Source organism: Caretta caretta, chromosome 1 (genome assembly GCF_965140235.1).
Source record: "Caretta caretta isolate rCarCar2 chromosome 1, rCarCar1.hap1, whole genome shotgun sequence".
NCBI lineage: Eukaryota > Metazoa > Chordata > Testudines > Cheloniidae > Caretta > Caretta caretta.
In genome coordinates this window covers 343,378,548-343,401,182 of record NC_134206.1, presented here as the reverse complement: position 1 = coordinate 343,401,182, position 22,635 = coordinate 343,378,548, and the positions used below count along the sequence as shown (strand labels likewise).

The 22,635-nt window shown below is 47.2% G+C and overlaps 1 protein-coding gene across 1 annotated transcript in view; it reads left to right on the top strand.

The window, feature by feature from the left end:
* Positions 1-22,166, top strand: part of ITIH2 (inter-alpha-trypsin inhibitor heavy chain 2) — a 39,080-nt gene extending 16,914 nt beyond the window's left edge. Inside the window, exons 11-21 of the mRNA XM_048836650.2 lie at positions 2,614-2,739; positions 3,563-3,744; positions 4,777-4,962; positions 7,018-7,157; positions 7,788-7,960; positions 12,147-12,278; positions 15,358-15,471; positions 16,577-16,775; positions 17,579-17,751; positions 19,055-19,166; positions 21,744-22,166. Of these exons, the coding sequence (XP_048692607.1) occupies positions 2,614-2,739; positions 3,563-3,744; positions 4,777-4,962; positions 7,018-7,157; positions 7,788-7,960; positions 12,147-12,278; positions 15,358-15,471; positions 16,577-16,775; positions 17,579-17,751; positions 19,055-19,166; positions 21,744-21,891 (1,685 nt within the window). The 3' untranslated portion in view covers positions 21,892-22,166. The remainder of the gene's footprint in view (positions 1-2,613; positions 2,740-3,562; positions 3,745-4,776; positions 4,963-7,017; positions 7,158-7,787; positions 7,961-12,146; positions 12,279-15,357; positions 15,472-16,576; positions 16,776-17,578; positions 17,752-19,054; positions 19,167-21,743) is intronic.
* Positions 22,167-22,635: the final 469 nt, after the last annotated feature.

Below are 22,635 nucleotides of genomic sequence, written 5' to 3'. Positions count from 1 at the left end.
TTCTGTGGGGCCTGTCCCACAGATCCCATTTATCAGCAAGAGACCAGGCAATGGTGCCACCACACTATCTCTCTGTGCCCCCAGCACCTCTGGACTTGGGTCCAGATCCTTACAGGTATGTGGGCACCAAACTCCCTGTCACGGGGCTCACTCACTGTGAGCGGCACCTCCTGCTGGCCATCCTGGGAACTAGCTCTGCCCGCTTGCACGCTCACTCCGGTGGTATCTTCTCCCATCTTGTTTTGCTTTGCAGTCCTACTCTCAGCCTCAGGAACCGCAGGGGCCTCTTCATGGCTGGGCCCTCCAGCCAGGTCACTAAGGTCCTCCTCTTCTGGGGAAATCAAAGTCTTTCCAGACTGGCTGTTTGGCTGGTGTCTCTAATGCCCTTGCCACTTCCAAGTGGCTGGGAGGGGAACCCAGGCCCACCCTGTACACTGGGTTCCAGCCCAGGCATAGGCGCCGACTCCATGGGTGCTCCGGGGCTGGAGCACCCATGGGGAAAAATTGGTGGGTACTCTGCACCCACCGGCAGCCAAGCTCCCCACCCCACCCCTCCACCCCAGCTCACCTCTGCCTCCTCCCCTGAGCGCGCCGCGCCCCAGCTTCGCCTCCCAGCGCTTGCCACCGTGAAACAGCTGTTTTGCGGTGTAACAAGCTTTGGAAGGGAGCGGGGAGGAGCGGGAACGTGGCACACTCAGGGGAGGAGGTGGGGAAGAGGCAGGGCCAGGGCGGGGATTTGGGGAAGGAGTCCAATAGGGGCAGGGAGGGGCGAAGTTGGGGCGGGTTTTTGCTGAAGGGGTTGGAATGGAGGCGGGGCAGGGGTGGAGTCGGGGCGGGCCGGGGGCAGGAGTGGGGATCGAGCACCCACCGGCACCAGGAGAAGTTGGATATGGGAATGCTGCATCCAGTTCTGGTGTCTACAGTTTTTAAAAGTTGTTAGAAATTGGAGAGAGTGCAGAGAAGAGCCACTAAACTGATCTGAGGGCTGGAGAACATGCCTTACCGTGAGAGGTGGAAAGAGCTCAGGCTGATTAGCTAATCAAAAAGAAGTTTGAGAGATGACTCTGTTACAGTGTATACGTACCTTCACAGGGAGAAAATACCAGGCAGTACAGGGCTCTCTTATCTAATCCAGGAGAAAGACCTAACAAGAACCACTGGGTGGTAGCTGAAGCCAGACAAATTCAGATTAGAAATATGGCTCAAACAGGGAGGAGGATTACCCATTGGAACAAACTACTAGGGAAGTAGTGGATTTTCCATTTCTTGATGTCTTCAGATCAAGCTTGGCTGCCTTTCTGGAACATATGCTAAATACAAGTTATCAAGCACAGTACAGGGGTAACTGGGTGAAATTCCATCATCTGTGTTATACAGGAGTCAAACAAGATGATCTAATTGTCCCTGTCTGGCTTTAAAACCAATGACAGACAGTCAAAAGAGCTGGGTCTCTTCCCAGCTCTGCCCTGGATTTCGTCATGTGACTCTGAGCAAATCAGTTAACTTCTCTGTGCCTCCATCCCCCTGCTGTTAAAGGGGGATAATAGTACTTCCCAACGTTACAGGGGCGTTGAAGCTTCATTCATTCATATTTGAACTTCTTGTAGGGAAAGGAGCTAGAGGAGTGCAAAGCAAAATGTATTTTAACCAGTATCAGAATTTGGCCCTTTAATAGGCATTTGTCCAAAGGTTTGGGATTTTTGGTTAAATTCTCCCAAGTATGGTGGGGATTTTTAAATCCTAGGTGAACCCTAGCTTAAAACAGAGTAATACAGTAGTGAATGAGGCCCACTGAATGGACCACAGTCTGCTTTCACTTATACTCGTGTAAATCTGAGACAACTCCATCTATTTCAATGAGTAACTCCACTAAACAAGCAAAATCTGACCTAATATACTTAAAGTGAGGAAGTCCAGCAGCATTTAATTAAAAGGCCATGCACCACACCCCTCAGCATCTATTTCTGGGGAGGCCTTTAACTGTCCTTGAGGTCTTTGTCCATGGGGGCTAACACAAGTGCGATCCTAAAATGTGGATCTGTGGACGTATTAATGCCATTGGGCAAGGCAGTGGTAAGACCTCAGCTGGATACTATGTACAATTCTGATCACCTATGTTCAGGAAAGGCTCATTCAAACTGGAACAGGTGCAAGGAAGGGCTTCTAGGGTGATCAGGGGAATGGAGGGTCTTTCTTACAGGAAGTGATTCAAAGAGTTTGGCCTGTTGAGGCTAGAAAAATGAAGGCTCAGAGGGGATATGATTCCTGTCTTTGAATACGTGAGAGGGGTAGAATCAATGGGGATAAACTGGCCATGAATAAATTTAGGCTGGATATGAGAAGAGGGTTTCTAATATCAAAGGAGTAAAGTTCGGGGACAATCTCCCAATAAGAGCAGTGGGGGCAAACAACCCAACTAGTCTGAAGATGAACTTGATGAGTTATAGAATGGGATTCTACGACAGGGTTGCCGGCATTAGCAGGGGACTGGACTCAGGTACTCAGGTCCCTTCCAGTCCTATGTTCCTATGTATTATTTTCTCAGCACTAAGCCTTTATTTCAAGAAGGAAAGCTGCGTAGCAAACATGCTCATTTTATCACTTCTTTACCAGGTACAAACATCAACGAAGCTCTTCTTCGAGCAATATTCATTCTAAAGGAAGCCAGCAACTTGGGAATGTTGGACCCTAACTCTGTCTCCATGATCATATTGGTGTCAGATGGTGACCCTACGGTAGGTAAGGATCTTGCATTAGGTGACATGAAAGGCCAGTTGAATGGGCTTAAGAAACACAACCAGCACATGGACACTCTACAAGTAAGTTAAGAAAATACTATTGTCCCTTCTTCCAAAGCCAGTGTCCTGCTTCAGACACCATGTTGCCCCTCTGCCAAGTGGTAGCGGAATTCTGGGGCTTTTCAGGTTGGCTTCCTAGTGGATGAGAAATGAGTGACATGGAGGCTGGGTATATCCTAAGGGTAATGTGCTTTATTTACATACATACTCCAGTCCTGGAACAGAGGAGGTCACAACCATCACACAGGCAATCCCCTCTTCCAGAGATCTCAGCCCACACTGTGGTGGCTGGTCCCCAAGAAGCTGCTCCGTCCTAGGAATTGCCCCCAATATGAAGAATAAATCAGAAAGAAAATTAAGTTCAGTGGGGTTTGCATCAGGCCCCAACTGCAGAAATTGCCTCAAAAGTCACCCCTGGCTGCTCTACAACTGAAGTTTCTATTTAAAAAAAAAAGTTACGTTTCTAGCCCTCAAGGTTGCAAAGAGAACCTTAAAATCATGAACTGAAGTGTAAACCATTAGTGGTGTCTTGCTGAGTCTGCAGAGAGCCTAAAACAATAGTTCTGTGAGATGAAAACAGCCCTATTCATCTCCATATGTTAAAATAGCAAACCAACATTCCCACTACAGACACTGAGAGTTTGGGATATTCAAGGAATATGGGATTAGATCCTAGCTGAGGATTCTTATGAATCATTTTTAATTGGGTTGAAGGGTTTGTTCTCCATTCAGGAGATGACTGAAAGTCACTCTCTCCCCTGAAGGTGAGCTGAAGTTGACTAAAATCCAGAAGAACGTGAAACAGAACATACCAGAAGATGTCTCTTTGTTCTCTCTCGGGATTGGATTCGATGTAGACTATGATTTCCTGGACAGGCTTTCTCATGAAAACCATGGAATGGCACAGAGGATTTTTGGAAATCAGGAGACCTCTTCCCAAATGAAGGTGCATTTCCTTCCATCCACCTCTTAGACTGTGAGGGTCAGACTCTGCTCCCCACTGTGAATCTGGAATAACTCATTCAAAGGCGATGGAGTTACTCCTGGTTCACACAGGTCCCACTGAGAGCAGAGACTAGCCCTGAGAGTTCAACAGGGTAACGATCATGTCTGTAAACCCAAGACCTTCTATAACAAAGGGCTTGTCTTCATTACAGGGGTAAATCGACCTAGGTTACGCTACTCCAGCCACGTGACTAACGTAGCTGGAATCAACGTAGCTTAGGTCGACGTACCCCAGTGTCGTCACTGCACTGCGTTGATGGGAGACACTCTCCCGGTCAACTTACCTTACTCTTCTCAGAAAGGTGGAGTACCAGGGTCGACCGGAGACTGCTCTGCCATCGATTTAGCGGGTTTGCACTAGACTGGCTAAATCAATCCCTGCTGCATTGATTGCAGCAGCGTCATAGTGAAGACTAGCCCATAGAGATAAACTCTGAACTGCAAAGTGGGGTTTCTGGAGCTGTGTTCAAGGCTGTCCAGATCCAGGATTTTACTTCAGCCCACTCTATAGAGGAAGAGTCTAGTCATGAAGGCTAAATTCTGATCAATGGAGTTGGAAAGTGCTTGAAGCCTGGGCTCACATCTATAAGCAATAAATAATAAAGGGCCAAATCATCAAGTCCTTATTCGTTGACTTCACACCTGCTTTAGGATTTGGGCCCATATGCACCAGTATTCACACTTCCTTCTGCCTCTGGGTCCTGGAAGAAACTAGGTGTTTGTCATTACAGACTGTGGGCCTGAGTCTTTCCATTGACTTTCCTGGGAGCTATGTTTGTAAATACACAGACATTTCAAGGTCTAATCAAAAGGGGAATTGCATTTCCTGGAAAATAAACAGCTCAGACTTGCCCTGTTGGGTTCCAGATTCTGTCACCTGTACCTTTTGCTGTTGCGTTAGCATGTCAGCGAGGGTTGAGTCAAATACAACAGACTTACCACCCTCTCTCCCCTGTGTCTTTTCCAACTGCAGAAATTCTACAATCAGGTCTCTACCCCGCTCCTCAAGAAAGTGGAGTTCAACTATCCTCAGGGATCAGTGTCAGATGTCACCCAGAACAGTTTCGATAACTACTTTGGAGGGTCGGAGATTGTGGTGGCGGGAAAGGTTGACTCCGACAATGTGCAGCACCTGCAGAGTATTATCACAGCCACGTCAGTGAGTCAGGCTCCCTGGAGAACACCAGTTCTTGCGGCTCGCAGGGGCACGGCCTTCTCTGCATGAGGGGTAGAATAGGTCGTACTGTCTGCAGTACCCCAGCCTCTGTGCGGGTTTATGCCAATGGCTGTGGGGAGTGACTTTCCTATCACTATTCCTGTCTTCAGTAGAATCTCCTAATAGTAACACATTGTACCAGAATAGGGTTGCCAACTTTCTACTCGCACAAAACCGAGCACCCTTGCCCTGCCCCCGTCCCGTCGTCCTCTGAGAACTGGCCCATGCCCTGCCCCTTCTCCGAGGCCCTGTCCCCGCTCACTCCAACCCCCCTCCCTCTGTCACTTGCTCTCCCCACCCTCACTCACTCGCTCATTTTCACCTGGCTGTCTCAGGGGGCTGGGGGGCTGGAGCAGGTGAGGGCTCTGGCTGGGGGTGCGGGCTCCAGGATGGGGCCAGAAATGAGGAGTTCAGGGTGCTGGGGGGGCTCCAGGTTGAGGCAGTGGGTTGGGATGCGAGAGGGGGTGAGGGCTCCGGCTAGGAGTGCGGGCTCTGGTGTGGGGCTGGAGATGAGGGATTTGGGGTGCAGGAGGGGTCTCCGGGCTGGGGCTGAGAGCTTCGGAGTATGGGAGGGTGAGGGCTCTGACTGGGGGTGCGGGCTCTGGGGTGCAGCTGAGGATGAAGGATTGGGGTCTAGGAGGGTGCTCCAGGCTGGGACCGAGGGGTTCGGAGGTGCGGGCTCTGGGGTGGGGCTCGGGATGAGGAATGTGGGGTGCAGGAGGGTGCTCTGGGCTGGGACTGAGGGATTCAGATGGTGGGAGAGGATCGGGTTGGGGCAGGGGATTGGGACACCGGGGGGGTGAGGGCTCTGGCTGAGGTTGTGGGCTCTGGCGTGGGGTTGGGGATGAGGGGTGTGGGGTCAGGAGGGTGCTCTGGGCTGGGACCGAGGGGTTCAGAGGGCAGGAGGGGGATCAGGGCTGGGGCAGGGGGTGGGGGTGCAGGAAGGGGCTAGGGGTGCAGGCTCTGGATGGCGCTTACCTCAGGCAGCTCCCGGAAGCAGCCACATGTCCCCCCCTCTGGCTCCTACATGGAGGCACGGCCAGGCGGCTTTGCTGCACGCTGCCCCATCTGCAGGCACCACCCCCACAGCTCCCATTGGCTGCGGTTCCCTGCCAATGGAAGCTGCGGGGGTGGCACTGGGGGGGGGTGCAGTGTGCGGAGCCCCCTGGCTGCCCCTACACGTAGGAGCCAGAGGTGGGACATGCCAGCTGCTTCCCTGAGCCGCTAGGATCCCTTTTCAACCAGGTCACCGTATACCACAACAATACTTCAGTGTAGGCCACATCCTTGCTTTCAGCCCCTTCACTGCGCACTCCTCCTCCGCAGCTGGTGGAGGCTCAGTGGAGCCATTCCACAGCAGCTGCTGCTCCCCCTCTGTGGGAGGCAATGGCTGGTGGATGCACTATCCCAGCTTTGTGAGTGTGCAGAAAGAGCCTCCCCGAGGCCCCCACCGGAGATGGGATCCGCCAGGTGCAAGGGATCGTCTCGCACTTCACAGGCTCTCCAGAGCCTGCCCTGCTCGCTCGGCAGAACTCCCCCGGGTCCGGTGCAGTACCCCCCGGCTCCGGGGTGAGCACAGAGGAGAGAGCAGGATTTGTCCTGTAAGCGGTGAACTGCTCAGCACAGCTCCCTCTCCTCTGCTAAGAGCTCTCCACCCCCTTCCTCACTCCCACCCAAGTAGCACCTACAGCTCCCCTTCTTCCTTGGTACGTGCAGGGAGAGCTCTCCCGGCTTTTTCAATCTGCTATGACACAGTCACTGGGGGAGGAGGGGAGGTGCAATAGACCCCCTTCACCCAGCCCTACTCGTGCTGGCCAACACAGCCCTGTTAGCAGAATCACTTTCTAAATATGTGGGGGATCAGATTCCTAACAAGGGGGCCCCAGTTTTTTAAACGTCTGCCTGGGTCCTGATCCGGGGCCGTGGGGGTGGTGAGACGTGGTGGCTTCATTTCACCGGCTCACACTGTGATCTTGGTATCTTTCATTCCTTGCTTAGTCGAACGCCGAGCTAGTCCTGGAGACCCTGGCAGATGTTGAGGGACTGGAGGATTTCCTGAAGAAAGAGCCACATGCCGACCCCAAATTCACCGAGAAGCTGTGGGCCTATCTGACCATCAACCAGCTCCTAGCTGAGAGGTGGGGAGAAATGCCAGATGGGGACTTTTGATAGGGACCTAGCTGACCTGGAAAGGGGCTGGCAGACGTCACTGGGAGATGAGGATTATCGGCACCTCTCAGGATCAGAGGAATTTGTACATTTGATTGTACAAATGAGGAATATAAATCTAAACCAAAGAGCGTGCCAGCTTTGCACCCTTGGCTCACTCCTTCCCTCTCCTCTCTAATTGCAGGCATAAGGTTTTGGTTCAGCTTGTTCTAGCGACAGGTCAGCGGTCTGAATGTGGGTTGGGGATTGAATGAGTGAAGTTAATGAACAAAGACTGAGTAAAAGGATTTGGCCCCTTCTTCTTATAGGTCTTGATCCATCTCCCATCATCTCTTGAAGATCCCCATTGAAATCAGTGGGAATTGAATCAGGCTCTTTGGGTCCAATCCAAGGTCCATTGAAGTCAATGGGAGTCTCACTATTGACTTCAGTGGGCTTTGGATCGGGACTTTAATCTTTGCCATTCACATTCCCTAGGTCCTAGCTGGTTCCTACCTTTCTGATTCCCCTGTTTAGGAATAACAAGGATCACCGGCTTGATTTAAGGGAGCTGCCCGGCACAGCTGGTAACAAGGGGGTCTATTTATTTTTCAACACAGAAACCTGGCCCCCACTGCTGCTTTGAAAAGGAACATCACCAGATCGATCTTACAGATGTCACTCGACCATCACATCGTGACCCCTTTCACGGCCATGTTGATAGAGAATCCTGAAAGGAATGAGAGAATGCTGGCAGATTCGCCACAAGATCCAAAAAGAGGCTGTTGCCCAGGTGGGTGTCTCCATCTGTCCCATTTTGGCGTTTAACAAACCACCTTGCAGTGGAAATAAGCTGTTCATTGTCACTTATGCAGACTAAAAAGGTGCACTAAGATGGCCGACGTTAGTGCTCATGCTGGGGTCTGTATTTTAAGGGAAAGGCCCTGAATTAAATGGGCAGTTCAACCATCAGCTCCTTGTGGAGTTAAATTTTCAACATGCCTTTTTTGTCGGTGTTACCCACGGTGGGGACTGACTGCACCACATTTGCCCATTTTGAGCATTTCTGTAAACCTACAATGACAACAGCTTTATTTGTTGTAGGGACAGATACGTCTATTCCACTGGTTCTCAAACTTTTGTACTGGTGACCCCTTTCACATAGCAAGCCTCTCTGCATGACCTCCCTTATACATTAAAAACACTTTTTTATATATTTAACACCATTATAAATGCTGGAGGCAAAGTGGAGTTCGGGGAGGCGGCTGACAGCTTGTGACCCCCCCATGTAATAACCTCACAACCCCCTGACGGGTCCTGGCGCCCAGTTTGAGAACCTCTGGTCTATTCCCTGTGCTCCCCTTATATAGAGGAGCTGATTGAGTCATGGCGTGGCTGTTTGTGGTCTCTGGAGGACCTCCGAGATGGGTGTGGATAGGTCACAAGACCACTGGAACTGGAACTCTCTTAAAGATAGTGTGTCTTTGCTCATTAGTCTTCCAGAGTGCTCTCTTTCCTGCTTTACTCTCCAGCCCCCATTTTACAGCAGCCTTCTGTTGGGCCAAAGGGGGACAGGGCTTGTTTGTCCTGTTGGGGCCTGACCTATCAATGCCCATTGATGTCAATGGGTGCCTTTCCACTGCCTTCAGTGGGCACTGGTCAGGCTCTTAATTTATTAAAAAAACACGAGGAGTATAGTCATCACTGCAAAGCCAACTGATGACAAATCCAGTCCAGACTATATTAATAGCTGTTATCAGCATAGGGCACTCAACTGGGACGCAGGATTTTAATTCCTGTCTTTGCTACTGACCTGCTGAGTAACCTTGGGCAAATCACTTCCTCGCCCCGTGCCTCAGCTTCCTCCTCTGTAAAATGGGGATAATGACACTCCCCCCTCCCCCATTTGTAAAGCATCGTGAGCTATGAAGATGAAAAGAGCTAGATATTTGTATGATTATGTTTCACTCTGGCTGTTCAGTGGTCTGTCTGAACTGTGGCGAAAATGAGGCACTGAAAACCAAATTTTACTCCCTGAGGCTATAGCGAATGGTGATTTATCATTTGTTAATAAACAGGAGATATTCTGCTAGATTGAGATGAGAGGGAAGCAACGTACGTAGCTGCAACAGCACAGTCAATTTTGCCTTTCACTTTAGAACTTTTTATAACTATGCAGAAACTCCAGGCCCACCAGTCCTGCATTCTCACTGGAAAGATATCAGATATGTCCTCATCCTCCTGCAATCAAAGGCGGTTTTTAAGTCTGCAAGATGTTACAGTTGGTTAATTTGTTTTTCTTTTACATTGTAAATCCTCAACTGAGGTCCATGGAGAATGAAAAGATTTTTATTTATACCACGTGCTATAGCTCACCACTTCTACTAAACACGTCTGCGCGGCCATACCCATGTCCATTTGCTAAACCTATTACAATGGGCATTCCGTATACATTGCATCAGCTGATTACTCCAGGCCACGGTTTGCTTTACTTAGTAGGTATGGATGATTTAATTGATATTAACATGGGGGCCATTGTTCTTTCAGCATGCTTACATATTTCCCAATTACATTAGACATTAAGGGTCAGATCCTGTTGCCATTGAAATCAGTGGCAAAACTCTCGTTGAGCAACAAGGGACCCATTTATACCTTGAATAAGCCAGAATCAACCCAGATTTAGACTGGCTTCTGCCTTAGGTAGTCCTGTCCCGGACTAGCTTCGCGGTCGTTGGCCAGCATTGAATTCACTCATTTTTTTAAAAGAACTGGTTAATTACGTATTTCATATTATGGCATTGTGAGACCAGACTGGACGCTGGATTTTTCCATTGCCTAATACGCAGCAGCATGAATGTGGGGCAAAATTCTGAAGACCCAGTACAGTTTTTAACTCATTCTTTCTCTCAAGCCAAACTCCCACTCAGTGGGAGTTTTGCCTGAGTAACAACCGAGTAAGCTCTGAATTAGGGTGAGCCTGTACAAAATAACCTCAGTTCTTATTTCTCGCATGCCTAAAGGCTAAAGAAAGCGCTTAACCCCAGCACATGCTGAAGGTCTTTGCCTATTCATGTGAGTAAAGGTTAAAGGCCCTACATTTCAAAAATAGGCTCACACGGAGCGCGTTAAGGGCTTGTCTGCTTGGACATTTAATCCACAGCAAAGTGGGGTGTACACTGCCAGGCACTTCGCAGTGTAGCTGCGGGAGCCTGGGTAGCGGCAGCAGCCGCACGGTGGCTCAACCCTGCCAGGCGTGTACCCAGCGGCTCCAGGGGCATTTGTACTTGGCCCAGCTAAGCCAGGCCTCTGCTGCTGCCTGTATGACCCAGGCTACACTCCTGTTCATGCTCACACTGGCTCGCGGAGAGCTAGAGCAAGTATATGTACACAAGCAGGAGAAATCACACCTTCCTCATCTTAGCTATGGGTCGCCAGCGCATAGCCTAAGTGTCTGTGCAGACCCCCTAACATACCCTAACAGTTCCTCAGTGCACTTTGATCTAGCCCGCGTCAAAATGGGACTAGATCAAAGCACATTAAGAAACTGTTAGTGCATGTCAGCAGGGTTCACATGTACACCCTAGTGTGGGATAGATTCACATCCCAGCTTGCCATGGACTAAATGTTCATGTAGGCAAGCCTGTTATACGGACAAAACTGCACAGGATCGTTTCAGGGGACAAGGCAAGATGTCACGTTTATTATAATAACACAATTTGATTTAAGACCAATAACTAATATCTAATACCTATGTATACACACACACACACACATCAGCTGTTCTGCAGCTGCTGTATAGTTATCAGTCCTGAATGTAGCTTGAGTTCGTGGCTTGGGTTCGTAGCTTGTGGCAGCTAACTGGCCAGGAAAGCCGGGCACAAGGAAGAGCTGGGTCTCTGTTGGGCATGCACCGATGTGCTTCCATGTTGGAAGCAGAATGTTATCCTCCAAAGTCTTCCTTCTCACCCACCGTTTTTGTAGGCTTTAGTTTGAATCCAGAGTCTATAGGTCTTGCTGTGTCACGCTGCCTCTGGGTTTGGTGTGATTGGTCAGCCGTCAATTGCAGACATGACTTTCAGCCTTGGACCTGGCTTTGATGTTTCTTCAATTGGACTTTTGTTCTTTTCTTTTGAGGGTGGATTCGTCTTGCTTTGTCAGGGCTGTTGTCTGCATCTTCAGCCATTGGTGTTTACACTTTATTTCATCAGGACTGGCTGGGGCTGGAGGTTGATTCCATCATGCATATATACCTCATTCACACATCTAAACTACACTAATAAGGTTACAGCAGGGTTTTGCAAAACTGAAGTGAGCATTTTAAAATGGAGTTTGGGACAAGTTAAAATGGAGTTTGGGTTACAACATCGACAAGTGTAAGGAATGGCAAACAGTGAACAGAAGTTACAATAAGAAAAGGAGGACTTGTGGCACCTTAGAGACTAACAAATTTATCTGAGCATAAGCTTTCGTGAGCTACAGCTCACTTCATCGGATGTAGCTCGCAAAAGCTTATGCTCAAATAAATTTGTTAGTCTCTAAAGTGCCTCAAGTACTCTTTTTCTTTTTGCGAATACAAACTAACACGGCTGCTACTCTGAAACCAGAAGTTACAATGTTGAAGCAGTGCAAGTTCCAGTGATTTAAGCAGCAATTGGATTAAAAGTGAAACTCAATTAGCCAGTTATTGGAGTACCTGGTTTTATGAATGAATGTAGTTTCATTCATAATACTTTACTTATGAAGTTTATTAATAAAGTGAACAATTAAAAACAATTTCATTGATCAGTTCTACAAGCCCTTAATTGTAAATCAGCCAGATTCTGTTCTGAGATACAGCCATGTAAATCTGGCATAATTCTCCTGCAGTAAATTGGATCAGAATCCCAATCATTGTGTGCTAAAGTGAAAAGTACGATGATCCTTTATCAGTGCAGCCATTTTTACTAATTTCCAATTTCATGTAACCTCTTCACAAACAGGTACTTTAGGTGTAGTCTCCAATGGCCTTGATCAGTCCATCCCACCCTGGGCGAAACCCACAGCTACAGCAGAGCGTCTATTAAGTGTTCGCAGGGCTCCAACTATATCTTCTGATCCTCGCATAACTGCAGGTAAAAGACAGTGGGCTGTCTATCTGCTTTACTCCCTTTTGCTTTGCTTAGTATAGCTCTTGTATACAAAGGTATGTGTGTGTGTATGGGTAGGGGGAAGAGAGCAATGGTGGAAGAAGCCAAATGGCCCGTTTATCCAAATGGATGGAGATAGCACTGCCTGCTTGCCATTCAACTAGGGACAGTCAGTGCATTGCATTGGTTTTGACGTGCCATTTTCCCCACCCACTTTCAGAGGTCACTGGCCTCCACTGGTAGAGTCCACATTCCAGTTTGAGAGCAGTGCAAAATCCCCCCATGCTCTCAAGAGGGGGCCTCAGCAGTCAAGTCTGGATACAGATTTGGCTCTGAATCTGAACTTGCAAAAGGCAAAGGCAAAGAAACACAGAATATTTGTTGCATAGCTGCTACAGAAGGGGAATTTCAAAGCCTCATTTCTTCACTTTGATGCTGCCTTGCAATTGTTCTCAGCACCCATGTCACAAAGATTTGGGCCCACATATTCTAAAGCAGGGATCGGCAACCTTTGGCACACGGCCCATGCCGCTTCCCGCAGCCCGCATTGGCCTGGAATGGTGAATCGCAGCCAGTGGGATCTGCGATCAGCTGAACCTGCGGACGCTGCAGATAAACAAACGGTCCCGGCCTGTCAGCGGATTTCCCTGATCGGCCGCGTGTCAAAGGTTGCCGATCCCTGGTCTAAAGCATCCAGTAATTCTGGATGTCGCCATGCTGGATTCATTAGGGCCTGATTTTCAGAGATTTTCAAGTTAGCAGCCACTGTGCATGCTCAACCCCTCTGAAAAATCCAGCTCTAAATGACCCAAACTGGGCACCAAAAAAATCCGAAATGAGAGGCTGTTTTTGCAGTTTAGGCCCAAGTCTAAATGACGTGGTGCTGAGAAGAATGAGGGGGGATTTGATAGCTGCTTTCAACTACCTGAAAGGGGGTTCCAAAGAGGATGGCTCTAGACTGCTCTCAGAGGTGGCAGATGACAGAACGAGGAGTAATGGTCTCAAGTTGCAGTGGGGGAGGTTTAGATTGGATATTAGGAAAAACTTTTTCACTAAGAGGGTGGTGAAACACTGGAATGCGTTACCTAGGGAGGTGGTGGAATCTCCTTCCTTAGAGGTTTTTAAGGGCAGGTTTGACAAAGCCCTGGCTGGGATGATTTAGTTGGGGATCGGTCCTGCTTTGAGCAGGGGGTTGGACTAGATGACCTCCTGAGGTCCCTTCCAACCCTGATAGTCTATGATTCTATGCTATACAGGAGGTCAGACTAGCTGATCACAGTGGTCCCTTCTGGCCTTGGAATCAATGAATTTGAAGCTGATGAATAAAGGTACTTCGCCCTAACTCTGTACAGAGAGATCTCTCAACTGCCCTGAGTTTGCTTTTGGAATGGGAGTATTGTGTACATTTTGCTTTGGTAAAACAGACATCACATGCTCATCTTGTGGCTTCACTGGAGAATAACAGTCGACGATTGCTACCAGTTAACGCAGCTATTCCTGTAGCCAAAGCGGTAGAGGCCAGTGCTCTCAAGTTGAAACCGTATTCATAACCCATGCAGGGGGTTGTTACAGACACCCCAAAGTTACACCCAAAATATGCATGGCACTCAAGTAAGTAGCAGTTCTTTAGAAGCATGGTGCATCACTTAAGTGATTTAAAGCGTGAATGGACAAAGCCCTAGAAAATATACTCTAGGGGATGATCATTAGGATAGATTAGATGATCTAATAGGTCTTCCCTGCCATCTGCTACTGGGAGTCGCAGTCTGTCCAAAGGACTCTCTTTCTGGCTCATCTGTAGTAGCAAAGCTAATGCAACATTATTTCCAGAGTTAATTCCCATTGTAAATGACAGCATGAATGTTGTGTGGTAGATAAGGATCTCTGGATTCTCTGAAGGCTGCTGGGTCTTGTTAACACTTGGGTCTCTGCCATGATTTAATGTCTAACTCACACAAAAGATCTGGTAGAGCGTCGTCTTAATAACAATGCAGACATATGCAACAGTAACCGCCCGCCCCCCTTTGAAGGCGTGCTCGGGGCAAGGCCAAGGGTTAATTTTAGACTTTGAAATAGTTAAACTTACTGTTTTGGAAAGGAAAAAAATGAGCAAGATAGTCCAGCTCCTGACTCAGGGGTGTTCTCTGCACTGGCAATTCTTTGCATTATTCTGTATTTAAGGGCTTGATCCTGCTCCTGTTGACGTCAATGGCAAAACTCCCATTGGCTTCAATGGCAAGGGGAGGGGTGGGGATCAAGCCATTAGTCAGAATAAGGACATAGGATGTAGAGATGGGTCCCAGCTCTGAAGTTTGGATTTAGATCTGAACTTTGCCCCCAGTTGTTTGGGGGGGAAGAATGAGGGGGTTCAGCTCTGGGCTTCTGGATCAACCTCATCTCTAGTATTACCTGCTGGATACAAGCTTTTTAAAAGAAGGTAGCTCAGACTCTCACAATCATGATGTAGCACATGGTGTTTTCCAGCACGTAGCTCAATCAGTTAACCCTGTAACTCAACGCAATGAGTTACACGCTGAGGCCGGGAAGGCTTCCAGGAGTCTCCCCTGGGAGCTGTAGAGTTGCCATCTGCTGTCTCCCAGGGCTGGCCAGCAACTGCTGGGAACGTTCTGCTTTTAAGCCTTTATTATGCTCCCGACATGACTGACAGGGCCAGCAGGGCGGCGCCAACCTTGCCCACAGCTGCTCTTTAACCCCTTCATCGCCAGTGCAGGGTTTATACACCCCATCACAGACCTATGGGGATTTTTGGTTCATTTAAAAAAAATGTAACAGGCCTCTGTAAGGATTGCTTGGGAATTTCCCCATCTACCAAAAGTGGATAATGCTACTTATTCCTTTCCCAGGAGTGTTGTGGGATCATTGGTTAACATCGTAGAGTGGAAGCACTTTGAAATCGGCAAATAGACGTAGCTGTGCCTATCTATGTGCATAGGTAGAACTAAATGTATAGAGCAGTGAGGAAACACTGTTCAGATCTCACACACGTAGTCACACCCCTACTTTCATTTTGTTTTTTTATTCCCTACTTATTTTTGTACCTTAGTTGACAATGACCCACATTTCATCATCCATCTGCTAAAGAGCCAGGAGAACATCTGCTTCAATATTGACTCTGAGCCTGGAAAGATCCTGAACTTGGTTTCAGATCCTGATTCTGGTAAGAGAATATGAATAACTTCCATTTATATAGCACCATGCAGCCCAAAGAATCTGAAAGGCCTTGGTTTGGGGAAAGGAATATGTACCAGGTTCATTGTGATGATTCTTGCTTTACTGACTGTCGGTTCTAATCAAGCCAATTTTCCTCTGACCTGAGATGGACTTCAATGCAGCTACCTCTGATTTATGTAGATGTAAATGAAATCAGCATTAGAGCACACATAAGTTGCAGAACAGGCTTGCTGGGCTTAATCTCAATAATGTGAACACTAAGTCGGAACATGGTATCAGTTCCCTGGACACTGGCATGATGCTTGTAATGTTCTCTACATAACACGGATACTAAGCAATCTTCAGAGCAACTTCTTCCTACATACTTGGCTTCCCAGTATTGCTCTTTGCCTGTCAATGCTGGCAGTCATTGCTGTACTCTGTGTGGATTGTGGTTTTGAACAGGTAGCCTATTAGTAGCTTTCCATTAGCAACTCAGTACAGTCCCTAGACTGTCAGCTGGCACTGGACTGAGCAATGGGTGAGCCTGGGCAGTTAGATGAAATGTACTTAGATGTAAAATAGAAAAAGCTCACACCTTCTTACAACCCTGGCTGCTATGATCTTAGGAAATTCAAACAAGCATCATAACATGCCTACAAGGTCGTGATCAGCAGGTAAATTGCAGTGATTACACAAGCACACACTTTGGATCACTTGCAGACACTAGAATTAATGGTATCTAATGTGTTCCGTTAACTCTGATCTATAGGCTATACATGGATAGACTTCTGCAGATGCACCAACAATATCTTATCCATTCCACTGGAAACCTGCCACTGTGGGGCTGCATTTCTTCCATTTGCACTTTCAGTTGAGCACAAAGAAGAAAGCAGCGGGAGAGAGAGAAAGGAAGAAAAGAAATGTCGTCTTTGGGGCCGAGCAGGAAATTAAATAAATAACTAAGTCCCAAAACTGTGCATTGGGAAGTGGCCCTCTCTGCTTAGAAGTGCTTTAGGTCTTATGATTTGTTTGTCTCCTATTACTTGAATAAGTCTCTGGATTACATGTCAAAAACTCATGGGAAACACCACATACTCTACTTTTCATAGGGATCGTGATCAATGGGCAGCTCACTGGGGCCAAGAAGCAAGAGAATAAAAAACTGAGCACCTATTTTGGCAAAATTGGATTCTATTTCAAAAACAAAGGCTTGAAAGTAGAGATCAGCACAGAGACAATCATCCTGAAAGACGGATCTTACAGCACCGCTCTGTCCTGGTCCGACACAGGAAGCATCATTCGGAAAAGGTAAGAGGAGGCGCATTTCCAATGTACTTTGTGGAAACTATTTGGAATGTGTTGATCCCTGTTGATCCAAGGGCAAGAATTACACCTGAACTTCCGTGGGGAAATGAGCCTGATTTGGCTTTCTAATCCTTCCTCAAAATGAAGAGAACAAAGTCCTGGTTCACCCACTGAGCAGCTGCATGTGTCTGAGTAGCTCAGTCATCCCTGTGGCTATAGACGCTAATATTTCTTATTTGTTCTGTAGCAGAATTCAGGGTCCAATCAGGGATCAAGCCCCCAGTGTGCTAGGTGCTGTACAACCACAAAACAAAAGGACAGTCCCTGCCCCCAAACAACTTACAGTCTACGTATAACATAGGGGGAAATGGATGGATACAACAAACTAATGGGAACAGCACCAAGAAATCAGCATGATAAGCAATGGTCTCAACAATGAAGCTATTATGAACGGTTTATGATTATGAATGATAAAGGCACCTTGATCTTTTTTGTATTGACCCTACATTGCCATAGTGAATGAGCCCGGTGTTAGGCAATAGGAACTTGTGAGTTCTAATCTTGACTCTGCCACTGACTTTGCTATGTAGAGCTGGGCAAGTTAGTGAACTTCTCTGCCTCGGTTTTCCAAATGTGATCATACCCTTGCACGGATTTGTTGGGTGGTAACAAAAGCTCTGTAAATCCTCATTAAAAACCGGGACTGATTGGGTACTGCATTCTTCACACGTCATTGTACACAACAAGCGAAGTGCCTCAGCAGAACCAGGGACGCGGCTCTCATTTCTGTTTTATGCTTCCGCTAGGCTGCTTGTGTCTGTGAAGAAAGAGCGCACTGTCACTATTGCCATGGACACGGAAATGTCCTTCATGGTTTTGCTTCACCGTGTGTGGAAGAATCACCCGGTCAACGTTGATTTCTTAGGGATCTACATTCCCCCTACAAACCGGTTCTCACCCAGCGCACATGGTCTGATAGGTAAAGCCTTATGGTCGGGTGGCAAGAGGAGGGATACGAGTCTATTGGTTTTGGCTAGAACTCTGTGTGCTGGGGAAGAAGGAAATCATCAACAAGAGGAGAAAAAAATCCCATATCTAGCATAGTGTTGTTTAACTTTCCATCAAAATAATTAATTGGCTTTCCCATGATAAATCTTTCTTTATCAACCACTGGGCCAGATCCTCCACTGGTGTTCGTTGGGGTAGCTCCATTCAAGTCAATGGAGCTAAGCTGATTTACAGGTGCAGAGGATTGGCCCCCTGTATTTTAGCCAAATTCTGTCCTCATTTATGGCAAGACCAACAGTGTGTTCAGCAGGTGCCCTTTCATATCTACTTGACTTCCAGAGCTCAAAGCTCAGTTTTATGATAATGCATTAATAGTCACAGGGCATGAAATAAGATAAGGCCCCTTCCCCAAAGACATTATGATCCGAACAGAGGACAGAAAAAAGGAAAGTAATAGAGCAGTTAGGTATGTTAGTTCCGAGGTGATTTAATTATTTACATGCTGCCACTTAATATAAGACACCGGTGGATAGTCTTAGACTTTGTACATCAGCAGACAGTCACAACTCCAGTTCGGTGCTTCCGTGTGACTATGCAACTTACCAAACCCAGCATGAAGCACGTGAAAACCAAAGAGAAATCATTCTCAGTCCCTGGAGTTCAACTGTGGAATGAATTTATAGAATAAGTCAGACTGATCTGGAGTCTGACCACTTGTAGGGCATCTGCTCTGTGACCAAGCCTCCCCACCATAGCCAATTGGTTAGGGGAGAGGAGAAGAAGAATTAATGACTCTCCCTCCCCACCTCACATCTATGTTTTTCCCCAGAAGAGTCCCCTTTCTCAGGGAAGGGGAAGAGTAGAAAGCTCCTGATATCTCCTGGAGATCTTGCCCTCTACAAATCTAATTTACCTGACAACCATTTCCATACCACAGTAATGGGGGATACCCTGAGATGGATGGTTCTTTCCTGTGCAGGTCACTTTTAAAAACAAAACAAAAACACCCTCACCCTTTTAAAATTCAGGAATCCCTAGGAAAGTTCCACAGCAGAACAGAACTAGTCAGCATGAGCTTGCCTGACTGATCTTCCCAGCCCCGCTCTGCTTAAGCGGAAACAGTCAGCTGGCTCTAAAGCAGAGCGCCAACCTCCACAATGTAGAAGGTCCTAAGGCATTACAGAGACCAATTTGCATGCTTGGGATTGTGATTTTTATAATCTGATAGCTGAAGGCCGTGACATGCAAGCAGTTTTAACCTTCTCTTTGGCCAGGCCAATTCATGTCTGAACCAGCCGTGCACATCTACAATGAAAGACCCGGTCGGGATCCAGAGAAACCAGAAGCAACCATGGAAGTGAAAGGACACAAACTTACTGTCACCAGGTAGGAATTCTGAGCAAACTCAGCCAAGAAAAAGATGAGGCCCTAAAATGTTTGGTAACCTCCCTTCTGAATGTAGTCAATGAAAATATCTTTAATTACATATTTCAGAGTAACAGCCATGTTAGTCTGTATTCGCAAAAAGAAAAGGAGTACTTGTGGCACCTTAGAGACTAACCAATTTATTTGAGCATAAGCTTTCTTGAGCTACAGCTCACTTCATCGGATGCATACTGTGGAAAGTGTAGATGATCTTTTTATATACACACAAAGCATGAAAAAATACCTCCTCCCACCCCACTGTCCTGCTGGTAATAGCTTATCTAAAGTGATCACTCTCCTTACAATGTGTATGATAATCAAGTTGGGCCGGCCCAACTTATGTGTGTATATAAAAAGATCTTCTACACTTTCCACAGTATGCATCCGATGAAGTGAGCTGTAGCTCACGAAAGCTTATGCTCAAATAAATTGGTTAGTCTCTAAGGTGCCACAAGTACTCCTTTTCTTTTTTCTTTAATTACAGTCATTCTCCAACAATGACTTCTTCGCTCTGTGATCCCCACCCTCCACCCCAATTTTCTCTGCTTACAAGTAAAGCATATTTTGTATTTTTTTTCCTAACTGTCAGCACAGCAGACCCAACACAGCACTGAAAGTCAAGCTAGGTTTTTTCCTGTTTGTGGACCATCACTAGTAATAAAAAACCCCCTGGCTAAATTCTGCCCTATGTTACAACTACGGAATCCCCATTGCCTATGTCTTGGTTGGGCAGTCCGCTACCTGGTGTACTCTCTGCACTAGGGGTCCATGGAAACCCCTCTATGTTGCTGCGAATACATGGCTGTGGCAGGAGAAGGGGCTGGGTGGGAGGCCAGGAGCAGCTACTCTATGCAGTGGATTTCACCCTCAATATTACTTCAGAAAGTAATGCTGGTCTCAGGAGGGGATTAGCCCAGCGGGGGAGCGAATGGCAACATGACTCCTCAGTGGCTTGTGTTGCAAGTAGGGGGGCCCGGGACTTCTCAACAGTAAAAATAGAGCAGGATTTCCTTATGAATCCGCTGCTTTTAGGCTTCGCCAACTTAGCAGGAAACCTCTCCCCAGCTTTTAGGAGGAAGCATGGTGGGAAACCTGCAGGTTTCAGCTTGGAGATCAAGACGACTTGGCTTTGTGGGGGGTTTTCCCAGACAAGGCGGCCCCTGCACTTTGCTCTCCAGAGCTTCCTGTGGAAACCCTGCATGTGGTGCAGTCTTTTTCAAACAGAGGAAAGCGGCACTGGCATAAACCTACACACATCGCAAAGCGTGTCAGTTACATCCTTTACCTCCCCCTGGGAAACAAGACAGTAGCATGTCTCTTCAGGAGTCAGAAATACCTACAGTTCTCCCAATTAGTACAGCTTTATACCTCGCTTGCAAGTGAGAATAAATGTACTCTGAACAAGGTATCCCAAATCCAGCAAGGGAAGCAAAATGGAACACAGTCCCTACAGAGCAGGAACACACAACAAAGGGCCAGATCCTAGGAGATCCAACACCACTGTTGGAAATCCACTGGTTAGGTCCATACTGTTACCATCCTAGGCAGTTGGATGCAGAGATCTCCGCCCCATGTAGGTGATGGCAGAGTTGTCCTATGCAGAGACACACAAATTTTGGCCCTAGCTTATTCATTTAGCACCCAGTTGTGCCAACCTTATTTGTTGTAATCAGCTGGACTGTGGGTGTAGTAAAGTACTATTCAATGTGCGCCAAGGTGGCATAACTGGGTCCTTACTCCACTGTCAAAGATACGGACTTCACCTAATGGTAGAACACACCTGGCCAGTTGTTTTCCTACATTCTCCCTGCTCTTGCCACCCAACGCTTCTGAAGCTTTGTTAGCAGCACATACATTACACTGGGGTATGAAGCTTATTTTTCATGAGAATGAAACATAAAAGGACAGCAAGGACTCTCTCCATGTAGCATATAGCAGGGGGAAGCAAATATGGAAACCTTGCTCTGTCGGATCCTTCAGGTTGAGTCTCTTCCAGCCAGCATAGACAGTGCTCCTCCGCACAGGTGGTCTACTTTGTCAGGGCCTGATTCTGACACTCATGTAGCATCATACTCTGCAAATAGTCCCTCTGGAGTCAGCGGAGCTACTTGTGGAGAGAGGAAGTACCGAATGTAAGGCTGTCGCGCTCTGGCTACCCATGAGCAGCATGGCTTACTGCAGCTTCACTTCCAGAAGCCACAGTTCATTTGATTTTTCTCATTATTCTTTTAAGTGGGTGAGGTGGCATCAGAAACATCTGTTGCCTCCATGCTCAGCCCCAAATGGCAGCTGGAAGGCATCTCCCAGGGAGGCAGGTACAATCACACAGCTTTGGTTACTACAGCTTGCCGTAGGGTGTGTGTTAGGCTTTTATGGAGGTAGGAATCTTCTGTCATTTAAGACCGGATGATCAGCCCATAGGCGCACGCAGACGACTCCTGCTAAAGTCAGACTATTGCTGTTCAGGCCCAATTGCTGCATTATCTTTTCTACTTGTCCCATCACCACCCATTATCTTTGTTGCTCTCTTTATTGCAGCGGGTTGCAGAAGGACTACAGGACAGACCAAGTGTTTGGAACCAATGTGCACTGCTGGTTTGTCCACAACAGTGGGAAGGGTTTCATTGATGGCCACTATAAAGATTATCTTGTTCCCCACCTGTACAGCTTTCTGAAGAACCCCTGAAAGGCTACAAGCTCAACCAATCTGTAAAGAAAAAAAAAATCTCCCCCCTCCCCTCCACACCCAGACAAATGTTCAGACTCCTAGCTGTTCTCAGGGTAACACAGCAGGTGAATGTAATGAAAGGTGGCTAGCACGTATCTAACTTAAGGGGCCATTGCTCAATGAAAGTGTTTCAAAGTGAAGCACGCTGTGGTAAAACACAGTGGGTAGCTTTTCTGTATGTATTGAATATAAACATGTTTAAAAGTTTATTATAATAAAGCTACTTGTTGGAATCGAGTATTGTCTCCTCCCTGCAAGGTCTGATTTGGGTTGCTATCACTGGATTGAATATTTCAACTAAGATTTTTCAGAAGGCCTGTAAAAGTGACAACGGTATTCTCTGTCTCAGTTTAAGGCAATCAAATGCAGAACAATATTTAGTGCTTCCATACCACTTCACATCAGCTAAACACACCAACGTAGCCACCACTGGAGAATTATATGTCAATATCAATTTTCATATAACTTACACGAGAATATAAATCAGGTAACGGTGAGGGAGAAGGTTTGTGCTCCAACTACAGAAAATCACCAACCCAGAAAGCTTCACTTCTATCAATGGGACTCCTATCACCATAGTCATCCTTTCCCGTTAACTGAAGCACAGCTACTTCTCAATGTGCTTCCTGACTAAAGAAATAAACTACTCCTGGGCAATGGAACCCGGTGCATGAAGTGCAATGGCTGGGCTGGGCTTTCATT